At 37.3% G+C, this 15,318-nt stretch overlaps 1 protein-coding gene across 5 annotated transcripts in view; it reads left to right on the top strand.

Moving 5' to 3' along the window:
• The window catches only part of ZNF385D (zinc finger protein 385D), an 886,977-nt gene extending 876,040 nt beyond the window's left edge, over positions 1-10,937 (top strand). For all 5 annotated transcript variants that reach the window (XM_053221511.1, XM_053221512.1, XM_027061946.2 and 2 more), the window contains 3 exons: positions 1,504-1,682; positions 2,726-2,827; positions 4,874-10,937. In XM_053221511.1, the coding sequence (XP_053077486.1) occupies positions 1,504-1,682; positions 2,726-2,827; positions 4,874-5,107 (515 nt within the window). In that variant the 3' untranslated portion in view covers positions 5,108-10,937. The remainder of the gene's footprint in view (positions 1-1,503; positions 1,683-2,725; positions 2,828-4,873) is intronic.
• The last annotated feature ends 4,381 nt before the right edge of the window (positions 10,938-15,318 follow it).

The raw sequence follows: 15,318 nt of genomic DNA, 5'->3' as shown, positions 1-15,318 counted from the left end.
TGTATACTCCCTAGAACATTGTTTTGCTCTACACTGGCTTACACCAACTTCAGAGTAGAAAGTGTTTGTATCTATTTTGCAAGGGGGATAAGTGAAAGCGGACTGCAGGAGGCCTCCCACCAGAACCACAGAGCAGTGCTGTGGCCCATATTTCAAGTCCTCCAGTCTACTTACAAGGTGTTGACCTTTTTCCCTTTCCTTAATATGTTGGGATATGAACATTTTCACAGCTATGGATAAGAATATGACATTCAAAGTGGGGAATCTATTTTGTAGAAATACACGTTTGTTTATATTGGGTTCAGTAAAGTTGTAATCGTTTTGAAAAAGAAACGTGACTGTAAACCTGTTTGTGTATTTCACTGCCTCTTATTTAAGGCAATGGTGATTGGCACTGACCTCGTGTGGCCCTCAGTGTGTTTTCTTCGTTAATATTCAATGGTTCTGGGAGGCTGGCTCAGAATTCAGAAGTTAAGAATCTTATTTTTTATCCTTACAGAGCTGGTACCAATCTAACAAATAAATCTGATAAATATTAAATCCAATAAATGTAATAACAGATCTAATAGATACAATTAGGAAAAGAGAAACCACTGAAAATGGATTTAGAAAACCAGAATGGCAAAAAGGACATTAAATGATTAACAGAGAAAATTTCATAGCAACACCATATGACTAAGTGAGAAAAATAAAGAATATTTATCAACACTAAGGGAAAGAAAATTGTGAACAAAGTTTTGAGGGAAAACTCCCATGCATGAACTCTAGTAATTGAAAAAAAAGTATTGAGAACTGGAGTTACACTACTTATGTGTGAGAGTCCAAAGATGTTATTGGTTTATTAAAAAGAAGTATTTACCTAGAGTGTATCTGCATACCCTCTCACCCCTCATCATCCTGGTCATTTGTTTATACATTTGAAATTACATAACCAGTCTGTGTGGGCTTTACTCTCCTAATAGGGCTTTTTTTCCCCCTGTCATTAAGATCTTTATACGACTACTCTTTTTTACTGAACCTAAACACATGACCAGGAAAGCTTGTTTGCATTCTGTTTAGAACATGGGTATTTAATTAGTGCCACTTCTGTAAACACACCATGCTTAAACTGATTACATTTGTTACAAATCACCTCCAACCATACCTTTAGCAACTAAATCACTCTTGCTCATCAGCTATCATTTATGTCTTATTAGCATCAAGAGGAAATGAAAGAAAGTCACACCCATTTAGTTTCATCTCAGGACTCTCCCGTGCAGGTGCTGTATTAATGGTGCTGGTTTGTTATGTGGTACGCTATAAAAACATGAGTAATTGAGTGATGTTGTGTAAGGTGGTCAGACAACATTGTCTTCTAAGTTAAGCGTATTTCAGTCATAACCCTTGGAGGAACTGCTCTAAAACTAGGTACCATATTTTGTTATTGAATCGTTTCTTAAAGGCATCTCCTAGCTAAGAATTTTTTCTATTTTTTCTTCCTTTTGTTCTAAATATTTCTGGCAGGTACTAAGCACAAAACCATGCTAGAAGCCCGGAATGGAAGTGGGACTATCAAAGCCTTTCCTAGGGCAGGCGTGAAAGGCAAAGGACCAGTTAATAAGGGAAACACAGGTCTGCAAAACAAAACGTTTCACTGTGAAATCTGTGATGTGCACGTCAACTCGGAAACACAACTTAAACAGGTAGACAGCGCATATTCTAGAAATGAAAACAGATAGGGGACACCCTTATGGGCAGAATATGTGTGATTCTTTTATTCCCTTTCTTTCCTCTTTTCCTCTCCCATCCACCCACCCATCTGTCCATCCATCCATCCATCCATCCATCCACTTGTCTTGTATTCATTGCCCTTATTTATTAATGCTTATGTCAGTTGCCAGGGGAATACTAAGATGTAATGTTTTCTAAGGCCTTTCAGAAATTGTCTGAAGTGAGTTTGTACTATTCTTATATCTGAAGAGTGGGAGAAAAAAGGGGTATGAGATCTTTTCTCTACCAGGTTTCCCCCTCAAAAGTGTTGATTTTCTTTAAAGGTCAAATTGCAATGTTCCCTTTTTACTTGTTTAGACATTTACATGCTACAACTAATTTTATACTGTTCTTTTATTTTATGTACTTTATTACATGGTGTTGTACTGTATTTCTAAACCCTGCAGTGACCTGCTAAAGAGATTACTAATCCTATTGCATTCACTTTTTCTGTGAATAGCCTTCCAAAGAGATCAGCTGTACAGTGGAAGGGCCGGCCCTCGTATTGTGTTGTGTTTTATATGCATATGTACAAAATTGGACTCATTTTATGCACCTTAGTTATTTATCTTTAGAATTTAGGGGATTGACATTTGGCTGTACAAATGTGAGGATAAATATTAGTATGGAAATAAATTCATGCCTGCCTGGGCATCTTTGTTTATTTGCACATAAAATTCCTTTAGACATTCCTTTCCTTTGTAAACTTTCAAAAAAGGAGATCTGTGCAGTGATATAGAAGAGAAAGGCTGGGAAAAAGAAGAGCCTTCTATCCGTTAAAAATATACTAAAATGGGTAGCATAAAAATATATACCCTCAAGCCATCAGGATCCAAGGACAAAAGTGCATGCTTTTTTATTTTGGTGTTTCTGCAACTTCTGTGAAGTAACTACTATCCTTCAGGTTAAAACAGTATTTATAAGGGGGGTTTGGGGATGATTTTTTAAAGCTGTCATTTTTAATTGCTTTTAATAGCACATTAGCAGTAGAAGGCACAAAGACAGAGCTGCTGGGAAGCCCCCGAAACCTAAATACAGTCCTTACAACAAACTACAGAAGGCAGCACATCCACTGGGGGTGAGTGTCTTTGTTGCTTCTCAAATGATAGTGATCTTGAATGTCCAACAATCTGCTGAACTTGATTTTTTTTTTTTGATCAGTTACTGTATGAAATAAATGGAAGGTACCTAAGTCATGACAAACAGCTGATTAGAGAGTCCAGACCCTACTCCACCAATAGAATTACTTGTTTCATGAGTTGTTTCTGTGGTTTGCCACTCTTGGCCAAGGTCCAGCACCTTTATCTTTTGGAGTTGGGCTCTGGTTAATGACAGAAGCATGGGGAAGGGAATAAAGCCAATCGTTGGAGTCAGGTAAGTAATTACATGAAATCACATGAAATCTGGCCCTGCCGTTAGTTCAGAATTTCAGGAAAGGTCAGTGAAAAATTTCTTCAAGGGACAAAACATTGGTGTTGATGATGCCCTCAACAGTTTTGGATTTTGAATAACAAAGTCTGAAAGGCATGGCTTATTTTATTGAATTATCAAACCAAGGACAGTATCTAAGGCCTGGGGAAACACTTTCTGGGAGATGTCCCCTTCCCATTACCCCAGATACGCCATTTAGATTAGTGAACACACTAGTATTAATGTCCCGGCCTGGAATTTTTGTAGGAACTTAGGGGAAATCTGTGAAACCTCCTGATAATTTCAAGCTGGTATTTATGACCATGTGCTTCTTCTTTTTTTTTTTTTTCTTTGTCGAATTGAGCACAGATTTCTCAGGGATACCCAGGGCTCAATGAAGGGTTAAGAACAACTGATCTATATAGTATGTGCTGAATTATGCACTTTGAAATCTGTTTTCTTCAAAATAGATCTTATTAATAATTGGTGCTATTGTGTGCTGCTGGCCTGTGAAAATATAGTTAAAGGAAAACTTCAATCATCTATTATGAGACCTCAGTAGGAGTTGACCCAATTAATTTAGTAGCATCACCCATTTCTATGCAGATGAAGTCACTTTACTCTTTTGTACAGAAGCAATTTTAGCTGCATTGAAAAGCTGTGAATTCTATGCAGAGCTGAGGTTTCAGCACCACTAGTCATAACTTTGAGTGCAATTTCTGACCAGCATAGACACAAGTTTCAACAATCAAGTGAATGGTTGTTAAGTAAACAGGGAAGTCAAATTATATTAACGTTACCCTGCAAAACCTCAGTGGTAGCTCTGTGTTACTGTTGCCATAAATGGGAACATTCTTTCTGTGAGAGCAGCCATCTTGCTAATGCTACTAGCCAAAGAATGAACTGGTTTTGGAGAGTAGAGTTGAGAGCATGTGGTTACCATGTGCCCAGAGAGGAAGCCAGAATGTCAGATTCAGGGGGAAGTAAGTGGTCTTTTCTTCTTTGTTGCAAGTGGAATTTTGTTATTTTTATTTCTCTTTATTACTACCTCACACCTTGCTGTGCAACTCAGTTTGTACACTAGGATATGCTCCTAGTAGCTGACAGCATTAATAAATCTCCCTTTAAAAATATCTTCCCATGACAGTTAATGTGTGTGTGTGTAAAGAGTAGAAAACTCCCTATTTTTTTCTCAACATGAATACTTTGATACTTAATTGAGAAAAATAAAGTAAGGTTGCTGAGTACTTTTCTGGGGGATTTTTCAACATCCTAGATTGGCCATCTTCAGTGATCTTCCAGCTCTATCAAAGAAAAGATGTTTACACTTCCCATTATTTTTATTGATCATTCACAAGTGTGATTTCATCTTTGTACTTGTTTACTGCTTTATTTATTTATTTACTTATTTATTTATTTAGAGAGGCAGAGAGAGCAAGCAGGGGAGGAGCAAAGAGAGAGAGAGAGAGGGAGAGAGAGAATCCCAAACAGGCTTCACGCCCTCAGTGCAGAGCCTGATGCAGGGCCTGGACCAACCTGAAACGATCATGACCTGAACTGAAACCAAGAGTCGGATGTTTAAAGGAACGAGCCACCCAGGCGCCCCAACTGCTACATTTTAAAAGCTGCCCATCATTTTGGGTTCTGAGTGTAGATGCCCAAACTCTTGTCCTTCTGCCCTCTTTTTTTTTTTTTCTTCTTCTCTCCCTTGCAGGTAAAATTAGTATTTTCAAAAGAACCTTCAAAGCCATTGGCTCCGCGAATTCTACCAAACCCACTGGCAGCTGCAGCGGCCGCTGCTGCCGTGGCAGTGAACGCCCCCTTCAGTCTCCGAACTGCCCCAGCGGCAACACTGTTCCAGACCTCGGCGCTGCCTCCAGCACTCCTGCGGCCAGCTCCTGGACCTATTCGGACCGCCCACACTCCTGTGCTGTTTGCTCCTTACTGAATTCCAAATGGGAGTACTTGTACTGCAATAATTTTTCAAAAGACAAAACAAACAAAACAAAAGAGAACTATGCAGTGTTTATTTATAGTTTAAAGTATATCCGAAGAGCCAGGACTTTTGATAGTGAATTGAAAAGATTATTTAAAAAAATTAAAAAAAAAAAAAGGAGGGAGGTTTGGGGGGGGAGGGGAGGGGTGGTATTTTCTCCAAATTAAAGCATTCCTCTTGAACATTGATTGTTTTAGAAGTGATCTCCAGCATTGACTTGTAGTGGTATCTAGAACTTCTGAAGCCTTTGTGACTGTGCTTTTGGGCACCTATTTCCCTCTGCATTGTCTTTCCTGCTTTATGAAACAACTATACATTGTAAGGGCATTAACTGGTTCCAGTGTATATATATAATAATTTACTCTGTAGATTAAGATAATATGAAAAGAAGAAAAACAAAACAAAACAAAAAAACATAAAAAAACACACACACACACACAAAAGCAACACTGTGAATAGTAGTACCCGTGCTGGTCCTCTTGCTATGACAGCAATTACTGGGTATTTATCCCAACAAAAGTAGATACAGTAGATGTCTTGTAAAACAATAGTGCTGTGTCTCAATCTATGCCACTAGGTTTTAAAGAGTCGCAAAAGGTAGAATGAACAACTATTTCATGCCAGTAAACAGTCAAACGATAAACAAACACCAGAGGGTTTGTGGAGGTCTTCCTGGTCCACATTCTCCCCCTCCTGTCCAGCTTGTAAGACTTTAAGTTGAGGACAAGAGAGCAGGGCTAAGCATCGACATAGGGGAGACATTAATAAAGGTAGTTTCTTACAAAGTACTCATTTTCCCACCCTGAGGCAGTATTGCTGGGAATCGGGAAGGCTTTGTAATGAAACTATATCTGAAAACAGGTAAACCCGTGCATCATGGGTGTTTCGAAAGAAATCAGTACAAGTGTTTTGTTTCATGGATAAGGAACGGTCACGACCTAAGATGATAATGCAAAGTAAAGGTTTTTCATGTTAGTGTATACCCAAAACAAGAAACAAAAACAAAAAAACAGAGAATATTGCATCTCTGCAATATATCCCCTTTATATCATACCAGTAAGGCTGTGTCTTAGGCAAAGGTTTCTGCTTTGAATATGATGATAGATGTTAGCTATTGTTGTGGGCTTTTTCTTGTTTTTTAGATTTCCTACTGACATGATATAAACAATTAATATATATTTAAGTGTTAGTAAAACAAGAAAAATGAATCTGAGTTGATTGCAGACCAAGGATATAGTGTTAGAAAAAAACCTGGTAGGACGCACTTGACCATCATTTCTCTAGTGGAGTTGTGAAATCTGGCAGCCTTCTGTGTTCACCGTAAGGCTGAAAGGAGTTGATGTTTTACCTTTAAAACAAGATTTATCAGGGGTATATATAAATATATGTATATTGTATATATGTTAGAAAGATTAAGATAATAACTTATAAAAAGAAAATCTATATAAAATAATTATATAACCATCCCATGTTACATGTTATCATTAAGTTGGTAACGAATGGCATAAAAATAGCTGTGCCTTTAATTTGTGATAAAGGCTATTTGCTTTTTCCCATAGAAAGCTAACATATACCTATCACTATGATGGGGTTTGATGCAGCCAGTCTGTTGCATTAATAACAACAAGGATACTCAAACTTAGAACAATGATAAAACATGTACAAATCAACCCTACATGATTTAGGTTTAGAGAAAAAAAATATTTTTGAAAAGGTTTTGTAAAGACTATTTAAAATATAGGGAAGGGCTGGATATGGCCTTCCTAAAACTGCTCTTATCTAAACTGTAGTAACTTTTTGAGAGGTATAAAGATTCAAGATGAAACCATTTGAGAGATAGGTATTTAGCATTTGTCATTTTATATTTAAGAAACACCCATAGCGTGCTTGGTGCTCAACATTGAACGTGGTCTTTGGAGTTCCTCTCCACCATCTATCTAGCTATAGACATTTGTCATATATACGTATCTTTAAAGCAGTTGGCTTTATATATCTTTTGTTAAACAAACAAAAAAATAAGGGTAGAAGGAAGGAAGGAAGGAAGGGAAAAAGGGAGGAGGGCAGGCAGACAAGACAAAAAAGTCTTTCATTAGTCCTTGGTAAAAAGAATTTCAAACCATACACATCTGGTTAAACATGTTGGTTAGTATTAAAATTTGTTTTTTGAGAGTATCTGGTGATTTTACATTTACCAATACCTCTACAATCTGGTGTTAGCAAGTGTTTCCTTTTTTCACTCACAGACCCTACTAGTTCAGTCAGATGGAAAGTTGCTCATGAGTTTGTTGTTTGGGGCTCTGTCTATATCTCGTGTGACCAGCTTCTGACTGATTTGAACTTAAGTTGCCTTTTTCTGCTTTGTCAAATATTTTTATCTTTCGCTATAAGTTAGCCTGAATCCTTATCCAACAACCTTTACCCCTGAGAAAACCTCTTTCTATTGGAGAACCTGATGTTAACTGATACAATCTCACTACTCTGTGCTTTTGCTATTCTTTCCCCATTTTCACCAAAGTGAACAAGCCAGTCCACTAGAAGTCAGGGCCTGTGGGATGCAAAGAGTCCTGGATCACAAGGTGTTACTAACTTTAATGATTTGCTGGGAGCAAACAAATCAGCCATATTTTCTCCATCAGCCATATGAGAAAACTCAGAAATACCTAACTCCCTTCTGCCTCACTTCGCTATGGAACCATTTTTGTTTAAATGGTCTCTTAAATTGGAGTTGTAATCATCAGTTGTCTTTTACTCACTACCTAATAAAGGATGAAGCCTAACTATAGAACTTACAGTGGGTTTTCTGTGAATTGTTTCCCCCCACTCCACATATTTATCAACACCAGATCAACATCTATTACAGTTCAGACTGCTATAAAGCTATATCCTTTCCCGTAGGGAACCTTTTTCATGAATAAAGATCAATAATTCAGATTGGTCAGCATTGGTGCTCTGAAAATCCCCAGGGGTGGTCTGACTTTATGGTTATATATCCCTTCCCATGCATCACACCCATGGCGAGGAAGTGATAGAGGAAGCATCTACGATTTCATTTGAAACAGATATAAATGCATTGCAAGAACCAAATGCCTCTGGACAAAGCATTGCCACACCTCATCCAGATCATCCAGACAAATGGGAAACAGTCGTTGGGGAGGTACTGTATTTCTCTTTTGAGAAAACAGGTGATTACACATAACAAATTGTTCCTGTCACCGGTCTTAATCTTTGAAGGGTTCTATTCATGTGAGCAAACATGGTTGGCTTTTGGCATCACTGCCTCATCTGTAAAGACTGCAGTCTTTAGGTACCATTAGGCCTCCCTTCATCCACTGTGATAATTCACTGCCATTATCATCAGAGATCTAATTTGGTTTCTTGAAAGGTGCTACATATTTTGCTGCCAAAGAACTATTTAACCAAGAGACCATTCACACTCATTTGGAAATTAAAAGAGCAGGAAATCATAAAACAGAAAACTGAAAGACAACAAAGTTTCTTAAAATAGGATTATTCAAAGTTTATCCAAAGTTAAAGTTTTATGTACCCATATAAGTTTCTAAGGCACAGAACCAATACATAGTACACATGGCATTAAATTCCACTTATAATTAAATTGTAACTTAATATCTTTGCCCCCACACCCATTTAATTTTCGACTTTCTTGAAGAAATCAGATCACAGAGCTAAATAATTCAAGTGGTGTAGAGACCTTTTCCTTCAAATATGAATTAATATAGAGCACTACCTTCCTGTGCATTCTCATGGATAGCATTATGTGAATAGCTCTTTGTATACAGGAAAGCATCATAAACTAGTAGGGAAAACAATGATCTGAAAGAAGTCAGTCTATTGTAGACTTTGTCTCTGATCAGCAGGATAATAATTAGATAGTTGACTAATGCTTTGCCCTTAATTTCTTCATCAGTAATATGGCTGAGCTGGTTTTCTATTTCGGCATTAAAAAACCACTTCTCTCATCCTTTCGAAAATAAAATTGCTTTCTTGTAGTGACCCATTCAGCTACTCACATATTTGCATGTGTCCAGAAATGTGTTCTGTATTCCTCTCCATCCTGAATATACCACGCTATAGGTCATTCATCTAATCAATCAGAATGTAGATTTCAACAATTATCAGAGGAGTTGCTAATTCACACTGGACATACAACAAAGTCATAAAGGATGTACTGCATCTATTTTCTCAATCTAGAACATAATAAAATTTGAACAAGACAAACCCCAATAAAAGCAATAGAAACTTGGCAGTGCATGTGTGGAAGGGAGCAACAGATATTTAAATGCCTCATCCTTATGCCTTTTGTTGTGCTTTCTCTCTTCAGCAGTAATGGTCTCCATCACTAATTCTTCCCTGTGTTTGCGTGTGTTTTAGCTAATGGACACCTTAGTAAGACCACTTCTTCCACAGTCAAAGGATATCAGTGATGCTCTCGACATTGTTACAGCAAGAATTATTTGAACTGCGTCCTGACATTGAATGTCTTACATGTTGATTTCTGTTGGTTTTCACCAGAAGTGTAGATTTATTTCTAGAGCATCTCTTCTGGTCTTTCTATGGCATGCTTTATAACAATGGCAAAGGCTATTACCAGGAAGTGAAATGGATCATTTATATGGCAAGTCTTCATTGTCTACTCACTGGTTCTGAGAGTAGCATCAGGGCTTCCAGAGAAAGATATGTTGATATGTTGATATATCATTCTTAGGTGGCCTACAGGATCATTACTTCCAGGAATGGCTTTATAGCTTTCCAGAATTATGAATGGTGATGAAAGGCCTGTTCTGCACTGGAAAACTCTTCTATGTGCTGCTTTTTAGAAGTCCATGCAAGTTACAAAAGGTCACAGAGTTTGAAAAATTCCTTGGCTTGCTCAGGTGTGAAAGAACCAAGAACTACCTTCAATCTGATCATCTTTTTACTCTTTTCGGTGACAGAAAGCCATCTTTCTTAGATGTTCAAGTTGACTCTACAAACTGCCAAGATGCATTCCAGGCCAAACCTGATGATTAATATGCATGATCAAGTGGGGTATCTTGGAGTTTGCTCAAATTTACAAAGACCACTGAGAATGGGTTCATGTTCTTTTTATGACTGACGAGTCAACTCTAAAAGCAATTTCCAAAGAGAAGATCTAAAATGGTTTGTAAGCAAAAAAGTGTAACTAAAAATAAGTACTTGAACAGTGACCAATTCTAAGGTTAATTGTGTGTGTGTGTATGTGTGTGTGTGTACATGAAGTGATAGAGAATGCATCCTTTTTCAAAATCATGGTATTACCTTTTTTTTCCCCTCCAATGATCAGGTTGGTTGTTATTTTAAGACGAGAAACTCTAACTTCACATTTGAGAATCTTAATAAATTTAAGGCATTGGAGAGTTTGTCAAGTAGGTATAATATTAAAGTACTATGCTCTCTAGTAACGTTTTTATGCTAGCAGTTTGAGTTGGGTAATGCAATTGTAACATTTAATACAAGCTTCTGACATTCAATATAGAATTTGAAACTATGAAATCTTTAAATCCAGGTAGTATGCAACACATGGTAAAACAGGACTAAAGAAAATTATCAAAGAGAGAATCCTATATTGGGGACCTAGATTATATTTTTTCAGGAAACAAAATTTGTTAAAGTCATTTGGCTTTTTGATTATCTAAATCTAGTGAGACACAAATCCATTGAGAAACATAGTTATGGAGTTTTTAAGCCATGGTAAAAGTGTATGGAATTTTATTAACTAAAAAATAAAAATGTGGGTTTTACTGGATACTTGTCAACTGAATTTAAAATATATTAATTGTATAATTTCAGCATTGGACACCAGGACTAGACAAGGCTAATGTTGGGTAAAGACCCTCCAGTAAGTGTTTTGCATCTATTATGACAGTCAGCTTATATTATTAGATACAGAAAAGTAATAAAGTTCTTGAGATTCTGGAAATTTTAGCTTTCATGAAATAGTCAAAAAGAATTTCCTGGGATAACATCTGTTTTTTAAAGGGATTATGGAAAAAGTATGTGGAAGTATTGGAAATTGAGGAAAAGGCTTGTGGTTAAGGGATCTAGGCATAAGATCGATCATCACAAAACAATGGACATGCTCTCTGGCTTCAACACAAATTATCTATTAGGAAACTGGGTCAACTCACTTGATATTTTGACGATTCCCTTCTGAAAAAAAATAGGAGTAACAATGTGATTACAAAGATACACTAAGCAAAAATCTGAATTTAGTAAACGTAAGTCATTTGATTCTCAAAATTGGTTCCAAAATTTAAGCCTAATTCCTATAAACTTCAATAAAGTTGTTTTAAAATGCATCTAATACTTACAGTGTTCATATTCCTACATATATTCAGGGGAATTGATCTGATGCCAAACCAAAGTCATTTGTAGCTATGTTAGATCCTCAATCTTGTCCTGAAAATAAAAAACCCCAAAACTTAAAATAGATTTTAAGACATCTAGTCTTATACACACATGGAACTCTATGCTAAGAACGTTGTTTTTACTGGGAAATTTGTTGGTCATATTTTTTCCTTTTATCATTCAAAATCTTTTGTCAATTCAACTAAGGTTTCCTTACTTAATTGTAGTCATTCATTTCTGCTAGTAATATTTAATTTACTGGAACTTTACAATTAATTTTAAATTGCCTCCTAAAAGTGGTCAAAGAAAAATTTAGTATTAGCTAATGGATGATGAGATATTCAACTCTCATAAAACCTGGGGGGTTGGCTATTTTTAATGGTTATTCTTAATAATAGAACTTTAAATAGACTCAATCAAATAAATTGAGTGATGACTTTGCCTATTTACTCACAGCCAATTTGAGCCTTAGTCTCAAAACCTAAAAATAGCTAAACCACATGCATTTAGTGACCACAAATTGAAGGCAGTATTTGTTTTTGACAACCAGATTTCTGATAGGAAACTTTGGCATTAACATTCAAAAACATTGAATCACATTTTGAAATTTTAAAAATAGGCTATGGTGTGCCCTACATTTTTGTAACCCTGCAACAAAACTACTCAAGGGAACAAAATTATGTGATTCTTTTTTTCACTCTTTATCCTCATAGTTCAGAAAATATAAGCAGGACTTTGTCCAATATCAACCACTTGGCAAAAGATTTGACAAAGTTTTATCCAAAGACAATAATACCTCGTATTTGAAAGAGGTGCAGTATATGTAGCTTTCTTGATTTTACAAAAGAGAAAGAAAAGGAAGGAAGGAAGGAAGGAAGGAAGGAAGGAAAAGAAAGAAAGGAAAAGAAAGGAAAAGAAAAAAGGAAAGGAAGGAAGGAAGGAAGGAAGGAAGGAAGGAAGGAAGGAAGAAAGAAAGAAAAAGAAAGAAGGAAAGAAAAGAGAAAAAGAAAAAAAGAAACTAGGAATCAAAGAAATTGCCTTGCCTATAGTCACACAGATATGGCTGATTCATTGGTCAGCTAAAATGATGCCACACTGGCATACAACTAGCATGTTCCTTGTTCATCTGCATATTAGGGATCTTGAGCAGCAGAAAGCAAATTGCTCAGGATGCAAATTCGTGCCACCTTATAGCCCATATGTTTGGTAAATGACTTTGCTCTTTTCATCTTGCCAAATTGTGCTGAATAACCTTTAATTGGAGGTTCTAGATGTCCCCAGGTAGACTTGGACCATCGAGATGAAATTTGTGTGTGTGTGTGTGTGTGTGTGTGTGTGTTTTGCATTCTGATACTTGAATTATGATTATTTGTGTTGCTGTTTTTATTCATTTTCATTGAAGACCCAAAGAACTGCCCCTTGTATGCCAGTAAAGTCTTAAATCTAAAATATTGATAATCAGGTCATTCACATAATTTGTATCATGCCATTCTTCTGTTTTAAGTCATGTAACAAAATCTCCCCATGTGCTAATAATTTTCCCTATTTGAAATGAAGCTGTTATCTATTTTATTGACTCAGCAATGTAAGATATAGAACATTTTATCCTGTCTCTGGTCCTATAGGTTACACTTTCAGCTGTGAACAAATTGATCTTTATTTTGTTTTCAGGAAGTCTTTAAAAATTTTCAGTTGTAATAAAGGAAAGAAACTAGAGGTATTTTTATGTGATGGAAGCTCCCTGGTTCCTTCAGCAGCTCTAGAAATGTCCTCAGCCATTAATCCCTCTCACCTCGACAATATCGAAATTGTCCAGGTACAAAACATTATACGTGGTTTCAGGAAATTAGCACATTTAAGTTCTTAGTCTTCACTTAGTTCATAAAATAAAGATGGTTGCTAATTTTCCTGTCATTCACAAAAAAATCCATAGGTAATATATCCATTTAGGAAACATCCTTCCTTCTTAGTTTAAGTTTTAAGGTTCTTTGGAAGAGAGATATTATATTAAAACAAATGAAGCGTGTGTTCCATATGTTCTAGTCTACTTGTTTGCAATGTCTTAGCATTCAGAGAAGTACAAAAAAAGCTCCATAATATGGTTGTTCCAAGTGTCAGCTAAAACTTTAACTCACAGAACATGTGTCTCGTGACTGTTTCTCAAAAGAAATGTGTTGTTTGAAGGGGGGACAAAGAGTAAAATATTTATTTTTTGTCCATCTCTGAATGATGGCTGTTCCATCGTCCCTTCTTTCTCCCTTGTTGGAAAGACAAGAATTCTCAGGGCGCTTGGGTGGCTCAGTCGGTTAAGCGACCAACTTCGGCTCAGGTCATGATCTCACGGCTTGTGGCTTCAAGCCCTGCGTCGGGCTCTGTGCTGACAGCTGGGAGCCAGGAGCCTGCTTCTGATTCTGTGTCTCCCCCCTCTCTGTCCTTCCCCCCACTCTTTCTCAAAAATAAATAAATGTAAAAAAAAAAAAGAAGACAAGAATTCTCATCCTTTTAATGTATATTTTTGAGACAGAGAAAGAGACAGAGCATGAACGGGGGAGGGGCAGAAAGAGCAGGAGACAAAGAATCCCAAGCAGGCTCCAGGCTCCATGCTGTCAGCACAGAGACCTACACAGGACTTGAACTCATGAATGCGAGATCATGACCTGAACAGAGCCCAAGTCAGATGCTTAATCCGCTGAGCCACCCAGACACACCAATGTTTATTTCTGAGAGAGACAGAGACAGAGAGAGAGAGCGCGAAAGAGCATCAGCAGTTGAGGGTCAGGGAGAGAGGGAGACACAGAATCCGAAACAGGCTCCAGGCCGTCAGCTCAGTGTCCCAGGCGGGGCGGGAATCCACAAACTGTGAGATCATGACCTGAGCCGAAGTCAGGTGCTTAACCGACTGAGCCACCCAGGCTCCCCCAAGAGGTCTCATCTTTAAACTGACGACTTAGTGCATTTCAATTAAGGGTAGGGCAGAACAATCACTTGACTTCTAACATTGAAACCTGTGGTTGGTCCTTGCTGAAAAATAAAATTCCAGCGCAGAGACGAGGTTACAAGATAACAGCCATGTTTCCATAGGGCTGAAAAAGTTTTTTGCATGAACAGTATTGTGGGTTTTTTTAAGCAAATTTTAATTAGTTCCCAAGCATCCCCCCCGAAAGCATTTTTTTAAGTGGAGATTCTGATTTTCTTGACAAATCAGAAAAATCTGAGAGCCCTAGTACTGCGTTCCCATTAGGCAACTATTAGCTGCAATTGAACTGTGACTGCCCCCTTTGGACAAGGCAGAGTTTTGCAATTTATTATGATGTACACTCAGAGATCATAGCAATTGTTTCCTGCCAGGCCACTGTGATCATTTGGTTTGCAAACTCCAGCGTGGCCTTTTGATTCTCAGCCACCACCTACTTTTTTGCCAGCTAGTTTTCAGGGTTCTCTTCAACCCTTTACCCTCTCCGTCAATTTGTCATTGCTGGCTTTATCTTGTAATGCTTTTGAGTCTCATTTTAGATACGCAGTTTCAAAAGGATGAATGTTTTGCAAGCATCAATTTCAGTAAAGCCTCCCTTCACTGGAATATGATGGGAGTATGTGGGATTTTCTAGAGTTGACACCCAGGAAAGATCTGATTCGGGCAGCCAGCAGGTGACCACATTCAAGGAAAGGATTCTGCCATTTTCTTCTCATTTCTCTAAAGGAGACTTTGGCTTCAGTTTACAGCAGACACCAGATTTCAGGAAGAAACACCAAGCATAGTTCATATGGAAACACATCCT

This window comes from Acinonyx jubatus, chromosome C2, assembly GCF_027475565.1.
Source record: "Acinonyx jubatus isolate Ajub_Pintada_27869175 chromosome C2, VMU_Ajub_asm_v1.0, whole genome shotgun sequence".
NCBI classification, from domain to species: Eukaryota; Metazoa; Chordata; class Mammalia; order Carnivora; family Felidae; genus Acinonyx; species Acinonyx jubatus.
This window is presented reverse-complemented; position numbering and strand designations above follow the sequence as displayed.